General features: G+C 38.5%; 1 protein-coding gene across 1 annotated transcript in view; it reads right to left on the bottom strand.

The window, feature by feature from the left end:
• Window positions 1–14,564, bottom strand: part of JHY (junctional cadherin complex regulator) — a 66,217-nt gene that overhangs the window by 10,229 nt on the left and 41,424 nt on the right. The window contains exons 5-6 of the mRNA XM_030835297.3: window positions 5,413–6,074; window positions 997–1,291 (exon numbers count right to left, since the gene is read on the bottom strand). Coding sequence (XP_030691157.2) covers window positions 997–1,291; window positions 5,413–6,074 — 957 coding nt within the window. The remainder of the gene's footprint in view (window positions 1–996; window positions 1,292–5,412; window positions 6,075–14,564) is intronic.

Genomic DNA, 14,564 nt, shown 5'->3' with positions numbered 1-14,564 from the left:
ACCTGACACAGTTCCTGGTGGGAATTCAACACATATATGTTGAGTTGAACTAAGGATGGCTCCCTAAATCTGCCTTATAGTGGACGCCCCACGGGTGTCCACTGGTTCCCCGGCTGCTGGGAGTGTTGTCTGCTACGGCTCACAGTCGAGTCCCTCCCTAAGAACTGACCTCAGTCAGATGGAGCGGCTGTGCCCAAAGTTACAACCCTCCCCCAGAGACAGTCAGTAGCCAATGGCTGCTCCATGTGGGGAACATCCAGGTTCCTTGCCTCTGAAGGGCCATCCCAACTTCAGAACCCTCATGGGCTTGGCGGAGGCGTCCTTTGCACCAGCCTCAAAGCCGCCCCTTCTCCCTCACCCGGCCCTGCCCTCTCCCTCCCCGACAGGGGTGGTTCCCCGGTAACTCTCTTGCTCACAAATCTCCATTTCAGCGTCTGTTCCTGGCGGGGCCCATCCACCACAGGACTATTGCTTCCAGCCAGTAAACTGAGCAACTACTTCCCTGTTGCCCAGTAAAGCAGAATGCATTTTCCAGCCTTTTCCTTACTATTTGACACTAGAAACAAGTGATCTTTCCTGAGGGGTTTTTATTGTTTGTAACAGTAGAGAAACACAAAGGACATAAAAAGACTCCTTCAACGCTCCTTCATTTCTTCCTGGAAACCTTCCTCTTTGCCTCCTATCCCCATTTCCCTTATTTAACAAAGCAGACCCGATGGGAAAGACCTAAGTGCACAAAGGTGCTAGTCATGGTGAATCTTAGGTAAACACAGAACTCAGTAAAGCAAACATTTCAGAAGAAAGCTCAGTCATTGGCTGTCCTGGGTGTTTTACTGCAGGAGCTGAGGTGAGATGAAGGCTGAGAAGGGGTGGGGACTAGAGGAAGAAGGAGGGGCAGCAGCACCCCTATTCCAGGCCTGTGATAAGGAGAATGAAAATCAAGGTCCCTGTGTATTATCAAAATAAAAGGTTAAGTAAGTAAGATGCTTTTATTACCTTAATGCTGCTTCTTTTCCTATGCTTCTTCCCCTTTTCCAGTTGAAACAGATAGCCTTCAGAATTGCTACGGCTAATTTTCACTTGGTTTCTTTGGCTTCTCTCTGGACTGAGCTGGGATTCACTTTCCACCCTTGACGGTATGGGTGGAAGCGTGACGCCGGGTAAGGCCCCTTCGTGGGGATGCACCTCAGTCAGATGCATCAGCGCTTGCTGATGCTGCTCCATTGTCTGGGTGAGCCGGGAGTCTGGAGAGGCACTAGCAGGTTGGCTCTCAGAGGAAGAATGGAACTTCCTTAAAGGAAAAAAAAAAGCACAAATCTGTTAATGAAACCTAGATACATAAGACTTTTAGCATAGAAGTCTTTATGAACCATTAATTTGATGTATTTATCACTCCCCCAATCAAATTAATGTTCTTTAGCTTAATCTTTTCATAAATACATTAATTTCTTAATATCCTCTATTTTTTCTTTAGGATATTCTAGCTCTTACTTAGAACTTTCATTTAGTGCATTCAGAATAGAAAAAACATCATTCTGAAAACTCAAAGGCATTCCCACCACAAAATACCTGGACAGGTTGGATTAAATTAAACAAATGCCCTTTTAATTAGATAGTTGGATTTGTAAGAGAGACAGGGAATCTTCAGAGACCACAAACTAAACAGAAACTAAAACTAAAGCAGATTTAGATAAGATGAAGCTATGGCTTTCTTTGAGGGAGTTTGGACCTAAGTGCTTGAGTTTCACCATTCAACACTGGTATGGGATATGTGAGATCTTGGCTCTGTGTTGGGCAGAGAATCAGAACTGAGATGCCTGTGTGAAGGCTGTATGTAACCCTTGAAGAGCTACACCCTCAATAAAAAGGCAAATTAGTGAAAAACTCATTCACCAACCTTGGGAAACAACAAAGCAAGACTATCTGTCTTAATGTAGGCTCTGAGCTAGGAAAAAAATTCCCTGTGAATATCTACGGGACAACATTTGGGGTTCAAATTTACCTTCCCCACATAATCATGGAAATCCAACACCAAGAAATTAACATAAAGTGATCCTAGAGGAAGGATACCTCTGTAGTATCTGGCAGAAGCAAGTTCTCTGGAAGGATACATTCCCACCCAAGCCTGCCTAGGTGTCTACAGAGAAGATGGATAAACATAAGTTCACAATCCAAAATCCTAGAACATGTGAGTAAATAACCTACCAAGTATGAGAATGAGCAGATACACACACAAAGCAGTAGTAGATTTCTAAGAACTTAAGGTAATTGAATATTAGACAGCGTTCATAAGGAAGCATGTTTATAATGATTAAAGACATGAAAGAAGAAATCAAAACCCCGAGAAATATATTCTGAAAAAATAACAGGAAGGTTTTAATCAGAACCATGTAGAACTCCTAGACATGAAAAACACCATTACTGAAATTTACAACTCAGTGGATACACCAAAGAGCATATTGGGGCTGAAGAGACTTAGAAACTTAGAGGAAATTTCTCAGAAAGAGGCATAGAGGGATAAGAGATGGAAATAAGAAACAGTTAAAAAGACACAGAGTCTAGAATAAGAGAATCAAATATACATCTACTTGGTGTTCCTGAAGGAAAATGAGAGCAAATTTGGGAGACATAATATTCAAAGGAAAAATGGGTGATAATTTTCCAGAATTTATGAAAGAAATGAACACTCAGATTTAGGAATCCCAGAAAAATCACAAGCAGGATTACAAATTTCAAACCTAGATACATCACAGCAAAGCTTCAGAACACCAAAAACAGAGACCTCAAAACCAAGAAGAGAAACAAAGACAAAGACAAAAAGAATGATAATTACACTGATAAAAGACTTTTTGAAGAAATAGAGAAGCCAGGAAATAGAAAAACAATGTTTTCAAAGAGGTTAATTCTTTATCAAGTTAAACATAATTTAAGATAGAGAGGAAAGTAAAGGAATTTCCGGTAAATTTACCAGTGAAATGTACTTGCTGAAAGAACTTCTAAAGGATCTACTTCAGGAAGAAAGAGTAAAATGGAAAAAAGAATGGGAGGCAAAGACGATAATAAACAACTGGTTAAATCTAAAACAGCACTGACTCTATACAACAATAATAAAACAATGATTAGTTTTAGAGCTATAAGATGCTGGCTAAAAATAATATGTATGACACAAAGGGTGATTGGATTACAACAATCCAATGATTTGAGTATGTCTGCAGGAGAATAGAAATTTTAACACTAGACTAGTTAATAATGTAAGTTTAAAAAAAAAGAGAATAGAAAGAGAATATGCATTTCCAAATCAGTAGAGGGAAGAAGTAGCAGAAAGTTCTATCAGTTCAACAGACAGTATTAAAAAAATAAAGACAATATGTATTGGAAAAAGTAGGGTGGCTAGGACAAATTAACATAGTAGAAATTAATACAAATATATGAGTATCACAAAAAAAGTAAGTAGTTTAAAGTTTAATATCTGCCCACAAATAACAACAAAAGAAAAGCCGAACAAAAAAACACATGAGAACTAAATAGTTTTACTGGAAAATTCTATGAAATCTTCAAGAAGCAGTTCCAGTTGTACATGAAGTCTCCCAGAGGATATAAAATGGGGGAATTATTTTAAGGCTGGTATAATCTTGATAACACATCCAGGCGGGGGCCAATGGCAGATTGGAGAATTTTAAGCCAGTCTCACTTCCTGCATGTGAATGTTAAATCCTAAACAGTGTTAACAAATCAAATCAAGCAATATATTAAAATCGTGTGACAAGTTGGGTTAGTCCTAGGAATAAAAGGACGATGGAATGTTAGAAAATCTGTTAACACATTTAGCCACATAAAGGATTCAAAGAGAAAAATTTTCAATTGATGCAGAGAATTTGATAACATTAAATATCTATTTATGATAGAAGTTCTTTGCAGGAAAAAAATAGGAATAGGAGGTCATTTCCTATTTATCTCCCTAACTACTAAAAATTAAATATTTTTAATGGCAAAAATGTTAGACTCACTCCCTCTAAAGTCAGGAAAAAAAGATGAGAATGCCTGCTATCTATCTATCACTATCTCTTCTAGGAAGCAAATTCTGAATCTTATTAATTGTACATTCCATACCTCCACGTGGAGCACTTAAATGTCTTCTCATTAATTCATGTGTGTCAAACTGTCTCCCTACTTTGAAAATAAGCTCCTTGAAGGTTCCCATGCATCATACTACTTTTGTATCTTTTATAGCTTTTTAGTCCTATATTCAGCCCTATCAGGTATGTAATAAACACATTTGACTGAATGATATCAAGAAATACCCCGATTTTAAAAATAGCTTTTCTTTCTTCTAATTGTAGAAGTAATGCATCTACACTGTAGGGAACTTGGACAACTCAGAAAATATAAAGAAGAAATTAAAAATAATCCCAATCTCTCTTGCCAGAAATAACCACTATTGACATTTTGGTGCATTTTTCGTCTTCTCTGCACATTTTGACAGAGTAGATAGAGCTCATACTCCTTAGGTGTAATTTTTGCACTGTACTATTTTCTCTTTATAGAAGAATTTCCTCATAAACATGGTTTTTAATGGTTACATGATATTAAATATTATAATTAATCTAAACATTTCCTATTCAATTATTGTTGTCATTTCTGTAAATGATATATATATATTTTTTATTGAAGTGTAGCTGATGTACAATGCTGTGACAATCTCTGCTGTACAGCAAAGTGACTCAGTTATCCACATATAGACATTCTTTTTTTGTATTCTTTTCCATTGTGGTTTATCACAGGATACTGAATACAGTTCCCTGTGCTATACAGTAGGACCTGTTGTTTATCCATCCTAAATGTAATAGTTTGCATCTACCAACCCCGAATTCCTGGTCCATCCCTCTCCCTCCCCGTCCTCCCCCTTGGTAACCACAAGTCTGTTCTCTATGTCCGTGATTCTGTTTCTGTTTTGTAGATAGGGTCATTTGGGCCATATTTTAGATTTCTCATATAAGTAATATCATATGGTTGTAAATGATATTTTTATACCCAAGTGTTTTTTTCCTGTATTTTAGATTATTTTCTTAGGATAGACCATTACAGAGCTGGAGAGAATTTGTTCCCTCTGAGCATTACTTGCGACCCTCAAAATGTACTGATCTTTTTTGACTGGGTCCCTCTGCCCTTCTCCCTCCAACCTCTGGTTTAACGACAGTGAAAAAAGTAGAGGAGACAGGGAAGAAGAAATACATCAAAAGTGGACTATTTTCTGCAGAAATCAAAGGCAAGAACGTCGTTAGGAGAATTTTTCCTCTTGCCTGACCATCGCCATGAACAGCCCCCGCCCCTCCACCCCGTCCTCCCCGTCCTGTCTTTCTCTAGCAGCCTCTCATTACTCTAGAAAACCACTTGAGAACAGGAAATTCTTACCATAATATTTCTAAGTCCTTATACTTTGTTTCTGTATAAGTCCGTTTGGGTTGCTTCTTATTTTCAGTGGATCCATTATCATTTATGTTAGAAACAGACTGAGAGCCTTTCTGGCTAAGGGATGCGTGCTTCTTATTCAGTTCATGAAGATAGTTCAAGTCCGTATTGGAAAGAGTGTCGATGTGTAGCTGCTGATTTGAAAATCTTTTCTCTTCTTGGTCTTTGCGTCCTCTTTCCGTATTAACGTTCATCATGGAGTGACACCTGGTAGAATTTCTATATAACACCTTGTCAGAAGCCTGGTGTGGTGGAGCATATTTATTGGAGGTTACTTTGGGTTCCTGGCTTCTCGGTATACCTGAGTATTGTAAATCATTGTCTGGGGCATTCATAACCACGACTGTTTCCTGTTTCACTGTCGTAGGTATAGGCTTAGTTGGGGTTTGCTGCTGTCTGGAAGCATTATTCTGGTTTCCTTGACTGACAACCAGCTCTTCAGTCACCAAAGACTTTGGGCCATGCCGGTGTTCATGCTGTTTTTGAATCTTGTGCTTGGCTGGTCTTCTGGAAGGTTGCTGGCCATTGGTTGTTTCTGAAGATTGACCTCTGGGTCCATTGATTGATTTTGCATTTTCAAATTGAGACCAGTGTTCCTGGTAATCCTAAAAAGATATTTTTAGTTAATATAAAGTTAAAAGATTGACACTCTTCACCAATTTTAGTGTTTCTCAAACTGGGAGTTAAGACTTCTAGGAAGGTGACCACAGAATTGAAAAGAGCTAAAGAAGGAGAACAGAGGGTCCTTTCCTCATTTCGGGCAATGAAAGGGTGATTAGCTGAGTGGTTCCTCCTGGCAGTTTCAGGTTATGAATTTTCTAGAAAGAAATAGCTTAGAATGGGCATTATATTAAGGGCAAGTCTTTGACTTAAAATGTTGTAAGATGAAGTATTACCAAATGGGGGAAAAAAGCAGCTTTACCTCTAAAGAGCTGCATACAAAGGAAGGGCGAATCAACATCAAAATATGCAAGTTTATCTTAACTAAGATGAATATTTTTAAAAATATTATCCAGAAAGAACATCAACAATTTGCTTTGCCCACCAAGTACAAGTTTAATACAAAATACAATTCAGATTATCAGATCTTCTTACTCACATAGGTCAGAAGCTAGAAATGATCTCTTCACCAGATGAAACAAATTAGATTTTATTCAGAGGATTATAAAAGAGTCTGTGCGGTGATAGGACATCTGTGAAACCACAAGGGTTGTTTTGCTTCTGTTCCTTAATATAGCCTGTACTTAGGCAATCAAACATCTGGGGGAAATATTTCAATTTCAGAGCAGTCTTTATGCTTTCCAAAGTCTTATAACAACAAAATGTACTCCTGGTATAATAGATGCACTATGTAACTATATTGTGCTAAGCCATTTAGACATATTCCCCGAGGAATAAAGCGCTCATTACTTTGTGAAAAACTAGCTGAGTTAAGAGGCCTTTGGAAAGAATGATTAAATGCTTACTGAAAACAGTCCGAGGACCATATGCCTCAGTGTGTTATATAACTGCAACATAATTCGTCCTTGCTGAACACACGTATAAAAAGCCTCTGTGGCCTGTATCTATGCAACGTTAATCGAAAAATGCAAGTTACCCAGATCATTTGAGAAAAAAACTTGAATAAATCATGTTTTTGCTCAAATTGTTTTAAGGATAGTTCAACTTTTATTTCACTTTTCTGATATAATTGCTAAGGCTCATCCTGCTCCTGTATAATATTTACTGGTATTCTACTTCTCATGAAATCTCATTATAACGATAAGGTTGAGATTATTCAATTTAAAACAGTAATACACAATATGACTTCTTATGTCAGATTTTCAAGTAAGAATGACTTATAATTCAAAATGTAGAGTAAGTTCTCCTTAGAATTTGAACTTTTTGGAGGATTGGCCAGGTTCTTAGTAGCTCCTCTAAACTTTAAGTTTTTACCTGTGGTGCTCCAGAAAAGAAAATACTTCCTTTTCTGTCTGTATTTCAATTAAGAAGGGTCCTTCTTTTCATGCAATATATTGAGCTGCATGGGAGAAATGTGGGCAAGGCGGCGCTGCCAACAGACAGCCCAAGAGCATCCTTCCTTGTAGTGGATCCAGAAGAACATTGTTATCTACACTCTTGTAGGTGTGTCCATGAAACACAGCGGCTCTTTTCATGGCTGTCATCACTGTTCTTGAAGGTCAAAAAAGATCCCTCTTTGCTATGACCTAGAGATATTTATTAATGCTGATAATGTCATTCTTTTCAATATTTGTTCAGCCTTCTTTTAAATTGAAGGATAGTTGATTTACAATGTTGTGTTAATTTCTGTTGTACAGACAAGTGACTCAGGTTAACACATATATACATTCTTCTTGTCTATTCTTTTCCATTATGGTGTATCACAGGATATTGAATATAGCTCCCTGTGCTATACAGTAGGACCTTGTTATTTATCCGTCCTATATATAATGGTTTGCATCTGCTCATCCCAAACTCCCAGTTCATCCCTCCCCCACTTCTCCTTCCCGTTGGCAACCACAAGTCTGTTCTCTATGTCTTTGGGTCTATTTCTCTTTCGTGCATAAGTTCACTTGTGTTATATTTTAGATTCCACGTATAAGTGATATCATGTGGTGTCTGTCTTTCTCTTTCTGACTTATTTCACTTAGTATGATCATCTCTAAGTCCAACCATGCCTGTTCAGCCTTTTAATTGCTAGAAAAATAAGTGACCAGGAACTCTTTTTCTGCTGCCATATGACTGTACTTGTCCAGCTCTGTCTCTCTCATTTCCACCAAGAAAACCTATCAAGAGTGTTCTTTCCTGGGGTACCAGACCCAAAATCTTGGGTTACCGCTTGGTCTTAATCCTGTTATACATTTGCAGCCGACAATTCAGATGACAGTAGTGCTCTTCACAGGGTGCTTTGTCAACAAGGCCAAGGACTCATCATTTCATGAGAAACTTCATTTGCCTCGAGTGTTAAATCCACTGTTCACGTAAATGTAAGTGCCCAGAGACGGCATTTCAGTCTCCAGAAAGAAAGACGTTTATGGGCTTGATGCGATCCCTCTCACCTTCCGAGCAGCCTACTTGAGATCTGAGGTTTACTAAAGGTTTATTACCTACAATTGAGGCATCAGGTGTCACTCTTTAGGTGGCAAGACCCTAGTTCCCTGAAGTTAATATACAAAGCCATTCTCAGGCTATTTAATCTCCGTCAGCACCGAAATCCTCTATTTCATCCCCCTCTCACTGGGGTTCTTTTGTTACCAACACTCACAATCAGTCCGGACCAAGCACTCAGAATAACTGCTTAATGGCAGTAGGTTTTCCCAGCACACACAAAGCAGAGTCCTTTGGCTGCAGCGTTAGCACCGGGGGCTCCTGATGCCTAATGCTGGGGTGGTAATTTCTCAGTAAGATCTGTGCTCAGTTATTAATGCTCCTTCATACTGTGCCATCCAAGGGAAGTCTGCCCCCAACCCTGAGACAGGCAGCATCTGGCTATTTCTCTTTCACGACTTTTTCCGTTTACATGACCTAAGCAGAGGGGAGAATGCATGCTTTGATGTCAGCCAAAATGTTAATCTGCTTTAAAACAAAAGCCGTTCTTGTTCTTAGTCACCCTGATCGACCCTGGAGTCCTGAGGTTGTGCCTGCGCTCCAAGATTAGCTCTGAAGTTTCTTTTGTGTTTACTAACAACAAAACACACATTCTCTGAGTCTGGGTTATACATTCCATTCGATAATATTAATAAAATTTAGAGAACACAGTAGCTCTAATATTCAGTGCTAGTATAGAAGGACTCTGTGCTCAGGTGAATAAAAGCGGCATAGCTCTGGTGATAGTGCTGGAGGAAAACCAAATGAATAGCTCTTTGGAAAGGTGGGAAGATCACTTAGGATGTGGTCACAAGGATGCTGACATAGATAAGTCAAAGACGCTGCATATCTTTTGCGCTATCGTTTCTTTTCCTTGTCTAGAGCGGCAAGAGTTATTTTATTTAGAGGCAAGAAAGGAAACATCCTGTTTCATCCTTTTGAAGACTCATGTATTTGGGGAACTTTCTTCTTTCCCACTGACAGCATGCTCCTTTCCTGGGAAGGATCTTCTGCTGGTGGGAGTGTACCCTCTTGCACTGGCCAGCAAGGGTCTGACCCTTAGCTCAGTACTGTGTCTGGTTCTGAGCACACAGTGGAAATGGGATTTGGAAAATCTGTGAAGGTTCACAGGAGAGCACAAAGCGATTCAGGGCAAGACCTATGTGGACAGGTAAAGTGACGACGGATTGCTTGGCTTGAAGTAAGAATCTTAGGCATGTGTACGGCACTTAAATAGAAAATGATGAGGATGACCATCAATTCTCAGTATTTTTTTAAAATAGATCTTTATGGGAGTATAATTATTTCACAATACTGTGTTCGTTTCTGTTGTACAACAAAGCGAATCAGCCATATGCATGCGCATGTCCCCATGTCCCCTCCCTCTTGAGCCTCCCTCCCACCCTCCCTATCCCACCCCTCTAGGTCATCGCAAAGCACCGAGCCAATCTCCCTGTGCTATGCCGCTGCTTCCCACCAGCCAACTATTTTACATTCGGTAGTGTATGTATGTCGATGCTACTCTCACTTCGCCCCAGCTTCACCCTCCCATCCCACATCATCAAGTCCATTTTCTATGTCTATCTCGTTATTCCTGCCCTGCAACTAGGTTCATCAGTACCATTTTTTTTTCAGATTCCATATATATGTGTTAGCATACGGTATTTGTTTTTCTCTTTCTGACTGACTTCACTCTGTATGACAGACTCTAGGTCCTTCTACCTCACTTACAAATAACTCAATTTCGTTTCTTTTTATGGCTGAGTAATATTGCATTGTATATATGTGCCACATCTTCTTTATCCATTCATCTGTTGATGGACACTTAGGTTGCTTCCATGTCCTGGCTATTGTAAATAGTGCTGCAGTAAACACTGTGGTGCATGTTTCTTTTTGAATTATGGTTTTCTCAGGGCATATGCCCAGTAGTGGGATTGCTGGGTTGTCTGGTAGTTCTATTTTTAGTTTTTTAAGGAACCTCCATTCTGTTTTCCATAGTGGTTGTATCAATTTACATTCCCACCAACAGTGCAGGAGGGTTCCCTTTTCACCACACCCTTTCCAGCATTTATTCTTTCTAGATTTTTTGATAATGGCCATTCTGACTGGTGTGCCATTCTGACCAGCGTGAGGTGACACGTCATTGTAGTTTTGATTTGCATTTCTCTAATAATTAGTGATGTTGAGCATCTTTTCATGTGCCTCTTGGCCATCTGTATGTCTTCCTTGGTGAAATGTCTATTTAGGTCTTCCGCCCTTTTTTTAAAAATCAATTTATTTATTTATTTTTGGCTGTGTTGGGTCTTCGTTTCTGTGTGAGGGCTTTCTCTAGTTGCGGCAAGTGGGGGCCACTCTTCATCGCAGTGCGCGGGCCGCTCACTGTCGCGGCCTCTCTTGTTGCAGAGCACAGGCTACAGACGCGCAGGCTCTGTAGTTGTGGCTCACGGGCCTGGTTGCTCCGCGGCATGTGGGATCTTCCCAGACCAGGGCTCGAACCCATGTCCCCTGCATTGGCAGGCAGATTCTCAACCACTGCGCCACTAGGGAAGCCCTTCTGCCCAATTTTTAACTGGATTGTTTGTTTTTTTAATATTGAGCTCCATGAGCTGTTTGTATTTTTTGGAGATTAATCCTTTGTCTGTTGTTTCATTTGCAAATATTTTCTCCCATTCTGAAGGTTGTCTTTTTGTCTCGTTTATGGTTTCCTTTGCTGTGCAAAAGCTTTTAAGTTTAATTAAGTCCTATTTGTTTATTTTTGTTTTTATTTCCGTTACTCGAGGAGGTGGGTCAAAAAAAGATCTTGCTGTGGTTTATGTAAGAGTGTTTTTCGTATGTTTTCCTCCAGTTGTAGTTTATTTTTGTGTATGGTGTTAGGTAGTGTTCTAATTTCATTCTTTTACTTGTAGCTGTCCAGTTTTCCCAGCACTGCTTATTGAAGAGGCTTTCTTTTCTCCATTGTACGTTCTTGCCTCCTTTGCCATAAATTAGGTGACCATATGTGTGTGGGTTTATCTCTGGGCTTTCTATCCTGTTCCATTGATCTATATTTCTGTTTTTGTGCCAGTACCATACTGTCTTGATTACTGTAGCTTTGTGGTATAGTTTGAAGTCAGGGAGCCTGACTCCTCCAGCTCCATTTTTCTTTCTCAAGATTGCTTTGGCTATTTGGGGTCTTTTTTGTTTCCATACGAATTGTAAAATTTTTTGTTCTAATTCTGTGAAGAATGCCATTGGTAGTTTGTTAGGGATTGCATTAAATCTATAGATTGCTTTGGGTAGTATAGTCATCTTCACGATATTGATTCTTGCAATCCAAGAACATGGTATATTTCTCCACCTGTTTATGTCATCTTTGATTTCTTCCATCAGTGTTTTATAGTTTTCTGAGTACAAGTCTTTCACCTCCTTAGGCAGGTTTATTCCTAGGTATTTTATTCTTTTTGTTACAATGGTAAATGGGAGTGTTTCCTTAATTTCTCTTTCTGATTTTTCGTTGTTGGTGTATAGGAACGCCAGAGACTTCTGTGCATCAATTTTGTATCCTGCAACCTTACCAAATTCATTGATTAGTTCTAGTAGTTTTCTGGTGGCATCTTTAGGATTTTCTATGTATAGTATCATGTCATCAGTAAACAGTGACAGTTTTACTTCTTCTTTTCCAATTTGTATTCCTTTTATTTATTTTTCTTCTCTGATTGCCGTGGCTAGGACTTCCAAAACTATGTTGAATAAGAGTGGTAAGAGTGGACATCCTTGTCTTGTTCCTGATCTTAGTGGAAATGCTTTCAGTTTTTCACCATTGAGTATGATGCTTGCTGTGGGTTTGTCATATATGGCCTTTATTATGTTAAGGTAGGTTCCCTCTATGCCCATTTTCTGGAGCTTTTTTTAATATCATAAATGGGTATTGAATTTTGTTGAAAGCTTTTTCTGCATCTATTGAGATGATCGTATGGTTTTTATTCCTTAATTTGTTAATGTGATGTATCACATTGATTGATTTGCATATATTGAAGAATCCTTGCATCCCTGGATAAATCCCACTTGATCATGGTGTATGATCCTTTTAATATGCTGTTGGATTCTGTTTGCTAGTATTTTGTTCAGGATTTTTGCATCTATGTTCATCAGTGATATTGGTCTATAATTTTCTTTTTTTGTGATATCTTTTTCTGGTTTTGGTATCAGGGTAATGGTGGCTGCGTAGAATGAGTTTGGGAGTGTTTCTCCCTCTGCAGTTTTTTGGAAGAGTTTGAGAAGGATCGGTCTTAACTCTTCTCTAAATGTTTGATAGAATTCACCTGCGAAGCCATCTGGTCCTGGACTTTTGTTTGCTGGAAGATTTTTAATAACAGTTTCAATTTCATTTTGTGATAGGTCTGTTTATATTTTTTAATTCTTCCTAGTTCAGTCTTGGAAAATTGTACCCTTCCAAGAATTTTTCCATTTCTTCATGGTTGTCCATTTTATTGGCATATAGTTGTTTGTAGTAGTCTCTTATAATCCTTTGTACTTCTGCAGTGTCAGTTGTGATTTCTCCTTTTTCGTTTCTAATTTTATTGATTTGTGTCCTCTCCCTTTTTTTCTTGATGAGTCTGGCTAAGGGTTTATCAATTTTGTTTATCTTCTCAAAGAACCAGTTTTTAGTTTTATTGATCTTTGCTATTGTTTTCTTTGTTTCTATTTCATTTACTTCTGCTCTGATCTTTATGATTTCTTTCCTTCTACTGACTTTGGGTTTTCTTTGTTCTTCTTTCTCTATTGTTTTAAGTTTAGGGTTAGATTGTTTATTTGAGAATTTTCTTGTTTCTTGAGGTGAGATTTTATTGCTATAAACTTCCCTCTTAGAACTGCTTTTGCTGCGTCCCATAGGTTTTGGGTCATCGTGTTTTCATTGTCATTTGTTTCTATGTATTTTTAAATTTCTTCTTTGAGTTCTTCAGTGATCTCTTGGTTATTTAGTAGCACACTGTTTAGCTTCCATGTATTTGTGTTTTTTACAGTTTTTTTTCCTGTAATTGATTTCCAATCTCTTAGTGTTGTTGTGGTCAGAAAAGATGCTTGATACAATTTCAGTTTTCTTAAATTTTCTGAGGCTTGATTTGTGACCCAAGGTGTGATCTATCCTGGAGAATGTTCCATGTGCACTTGAGAAGAAAGTGTATTCTGCCACTTTTGGGTGGAATGTTCTATAAATATCAATTAGATATATCTGGTCTATTGTGTCCTTTAAAGCTTGTGCTTCCTTATTTATTTTCTGTTTGCATGATCTGTCCATTGGTGTAAGTGGGGTGTTAAAGTCCCCTACTATTATTGTGTTATTGTCGATTTCTCCTTTCATGGTTGTTAGTATTTGCCTTATGTATTGAGGTGCTCCTATGTTGGGTGCATAAACATTTATAATTGTTATATCTTCTTCTTGGATTGACCCTTTGATCACTATGTAGTGTCCCTCCTTATCTCTGGTAACAGTCTTTATGTTAAAATCTATTTTATCTGATATGAGTAATGCTATTCCAGCTTTCTTTTGATTTCCATTTGCATGGAATATCTTTTTCCATCCCTTCACTTTCAGTCTGTATGTGTCCCTAGGTCTGAAGTGGGTCTCTTGAAGACAGCATAATATGGTCTTGTTTTTGTTTCCATTCAGCCAGTCTGTGTCTTTTGGTTGGGGCATTTAATCCATTTACATTCAAGGTTATTATTGATATGTATGTTTCTATTAACATTTTCTTAATTGTTTTGGGGTTTTTTTGGTGGGTCTTTTTCTTCTCTTGGGTTTCCTGCTTAGAGGAGTTTCTTTAGCATTTGTTGTAAAGGTGTTTTTGTGGTGCTGAATTCTCTTAGCTTTTGCTTCTCTGAAAAGTTTTTGACTTCTCCATTGAATCTGAATGAGATCCTTGCTTGGTAGAGTAATTTTGGTTGTAGGTTTTTTTCCTTTTATTGCTTTAAGTATATCCTGCCACTCCCTTCTGGCCTGCAGAGTTTCCACTGAAAAATCAGATGAT

Source organism: Globicephala melas, chromosome 8 (genome assembly GCF_963455315.2).
Source record: "Globicephala melas chromosome 8, mGloMel1.2, whole genome shotgun sequence".
Lineage (NCBI taxonomy): Eukaryota > Metazoa > Chordata > Mammalia > Artiodactyla > Delphinidae > Globicephala > Globicephala melas.
Note: the sequence above shows the minus strand (reverse complement) of the source record. Positions and strands in the feature narration are given on the sequence as shown.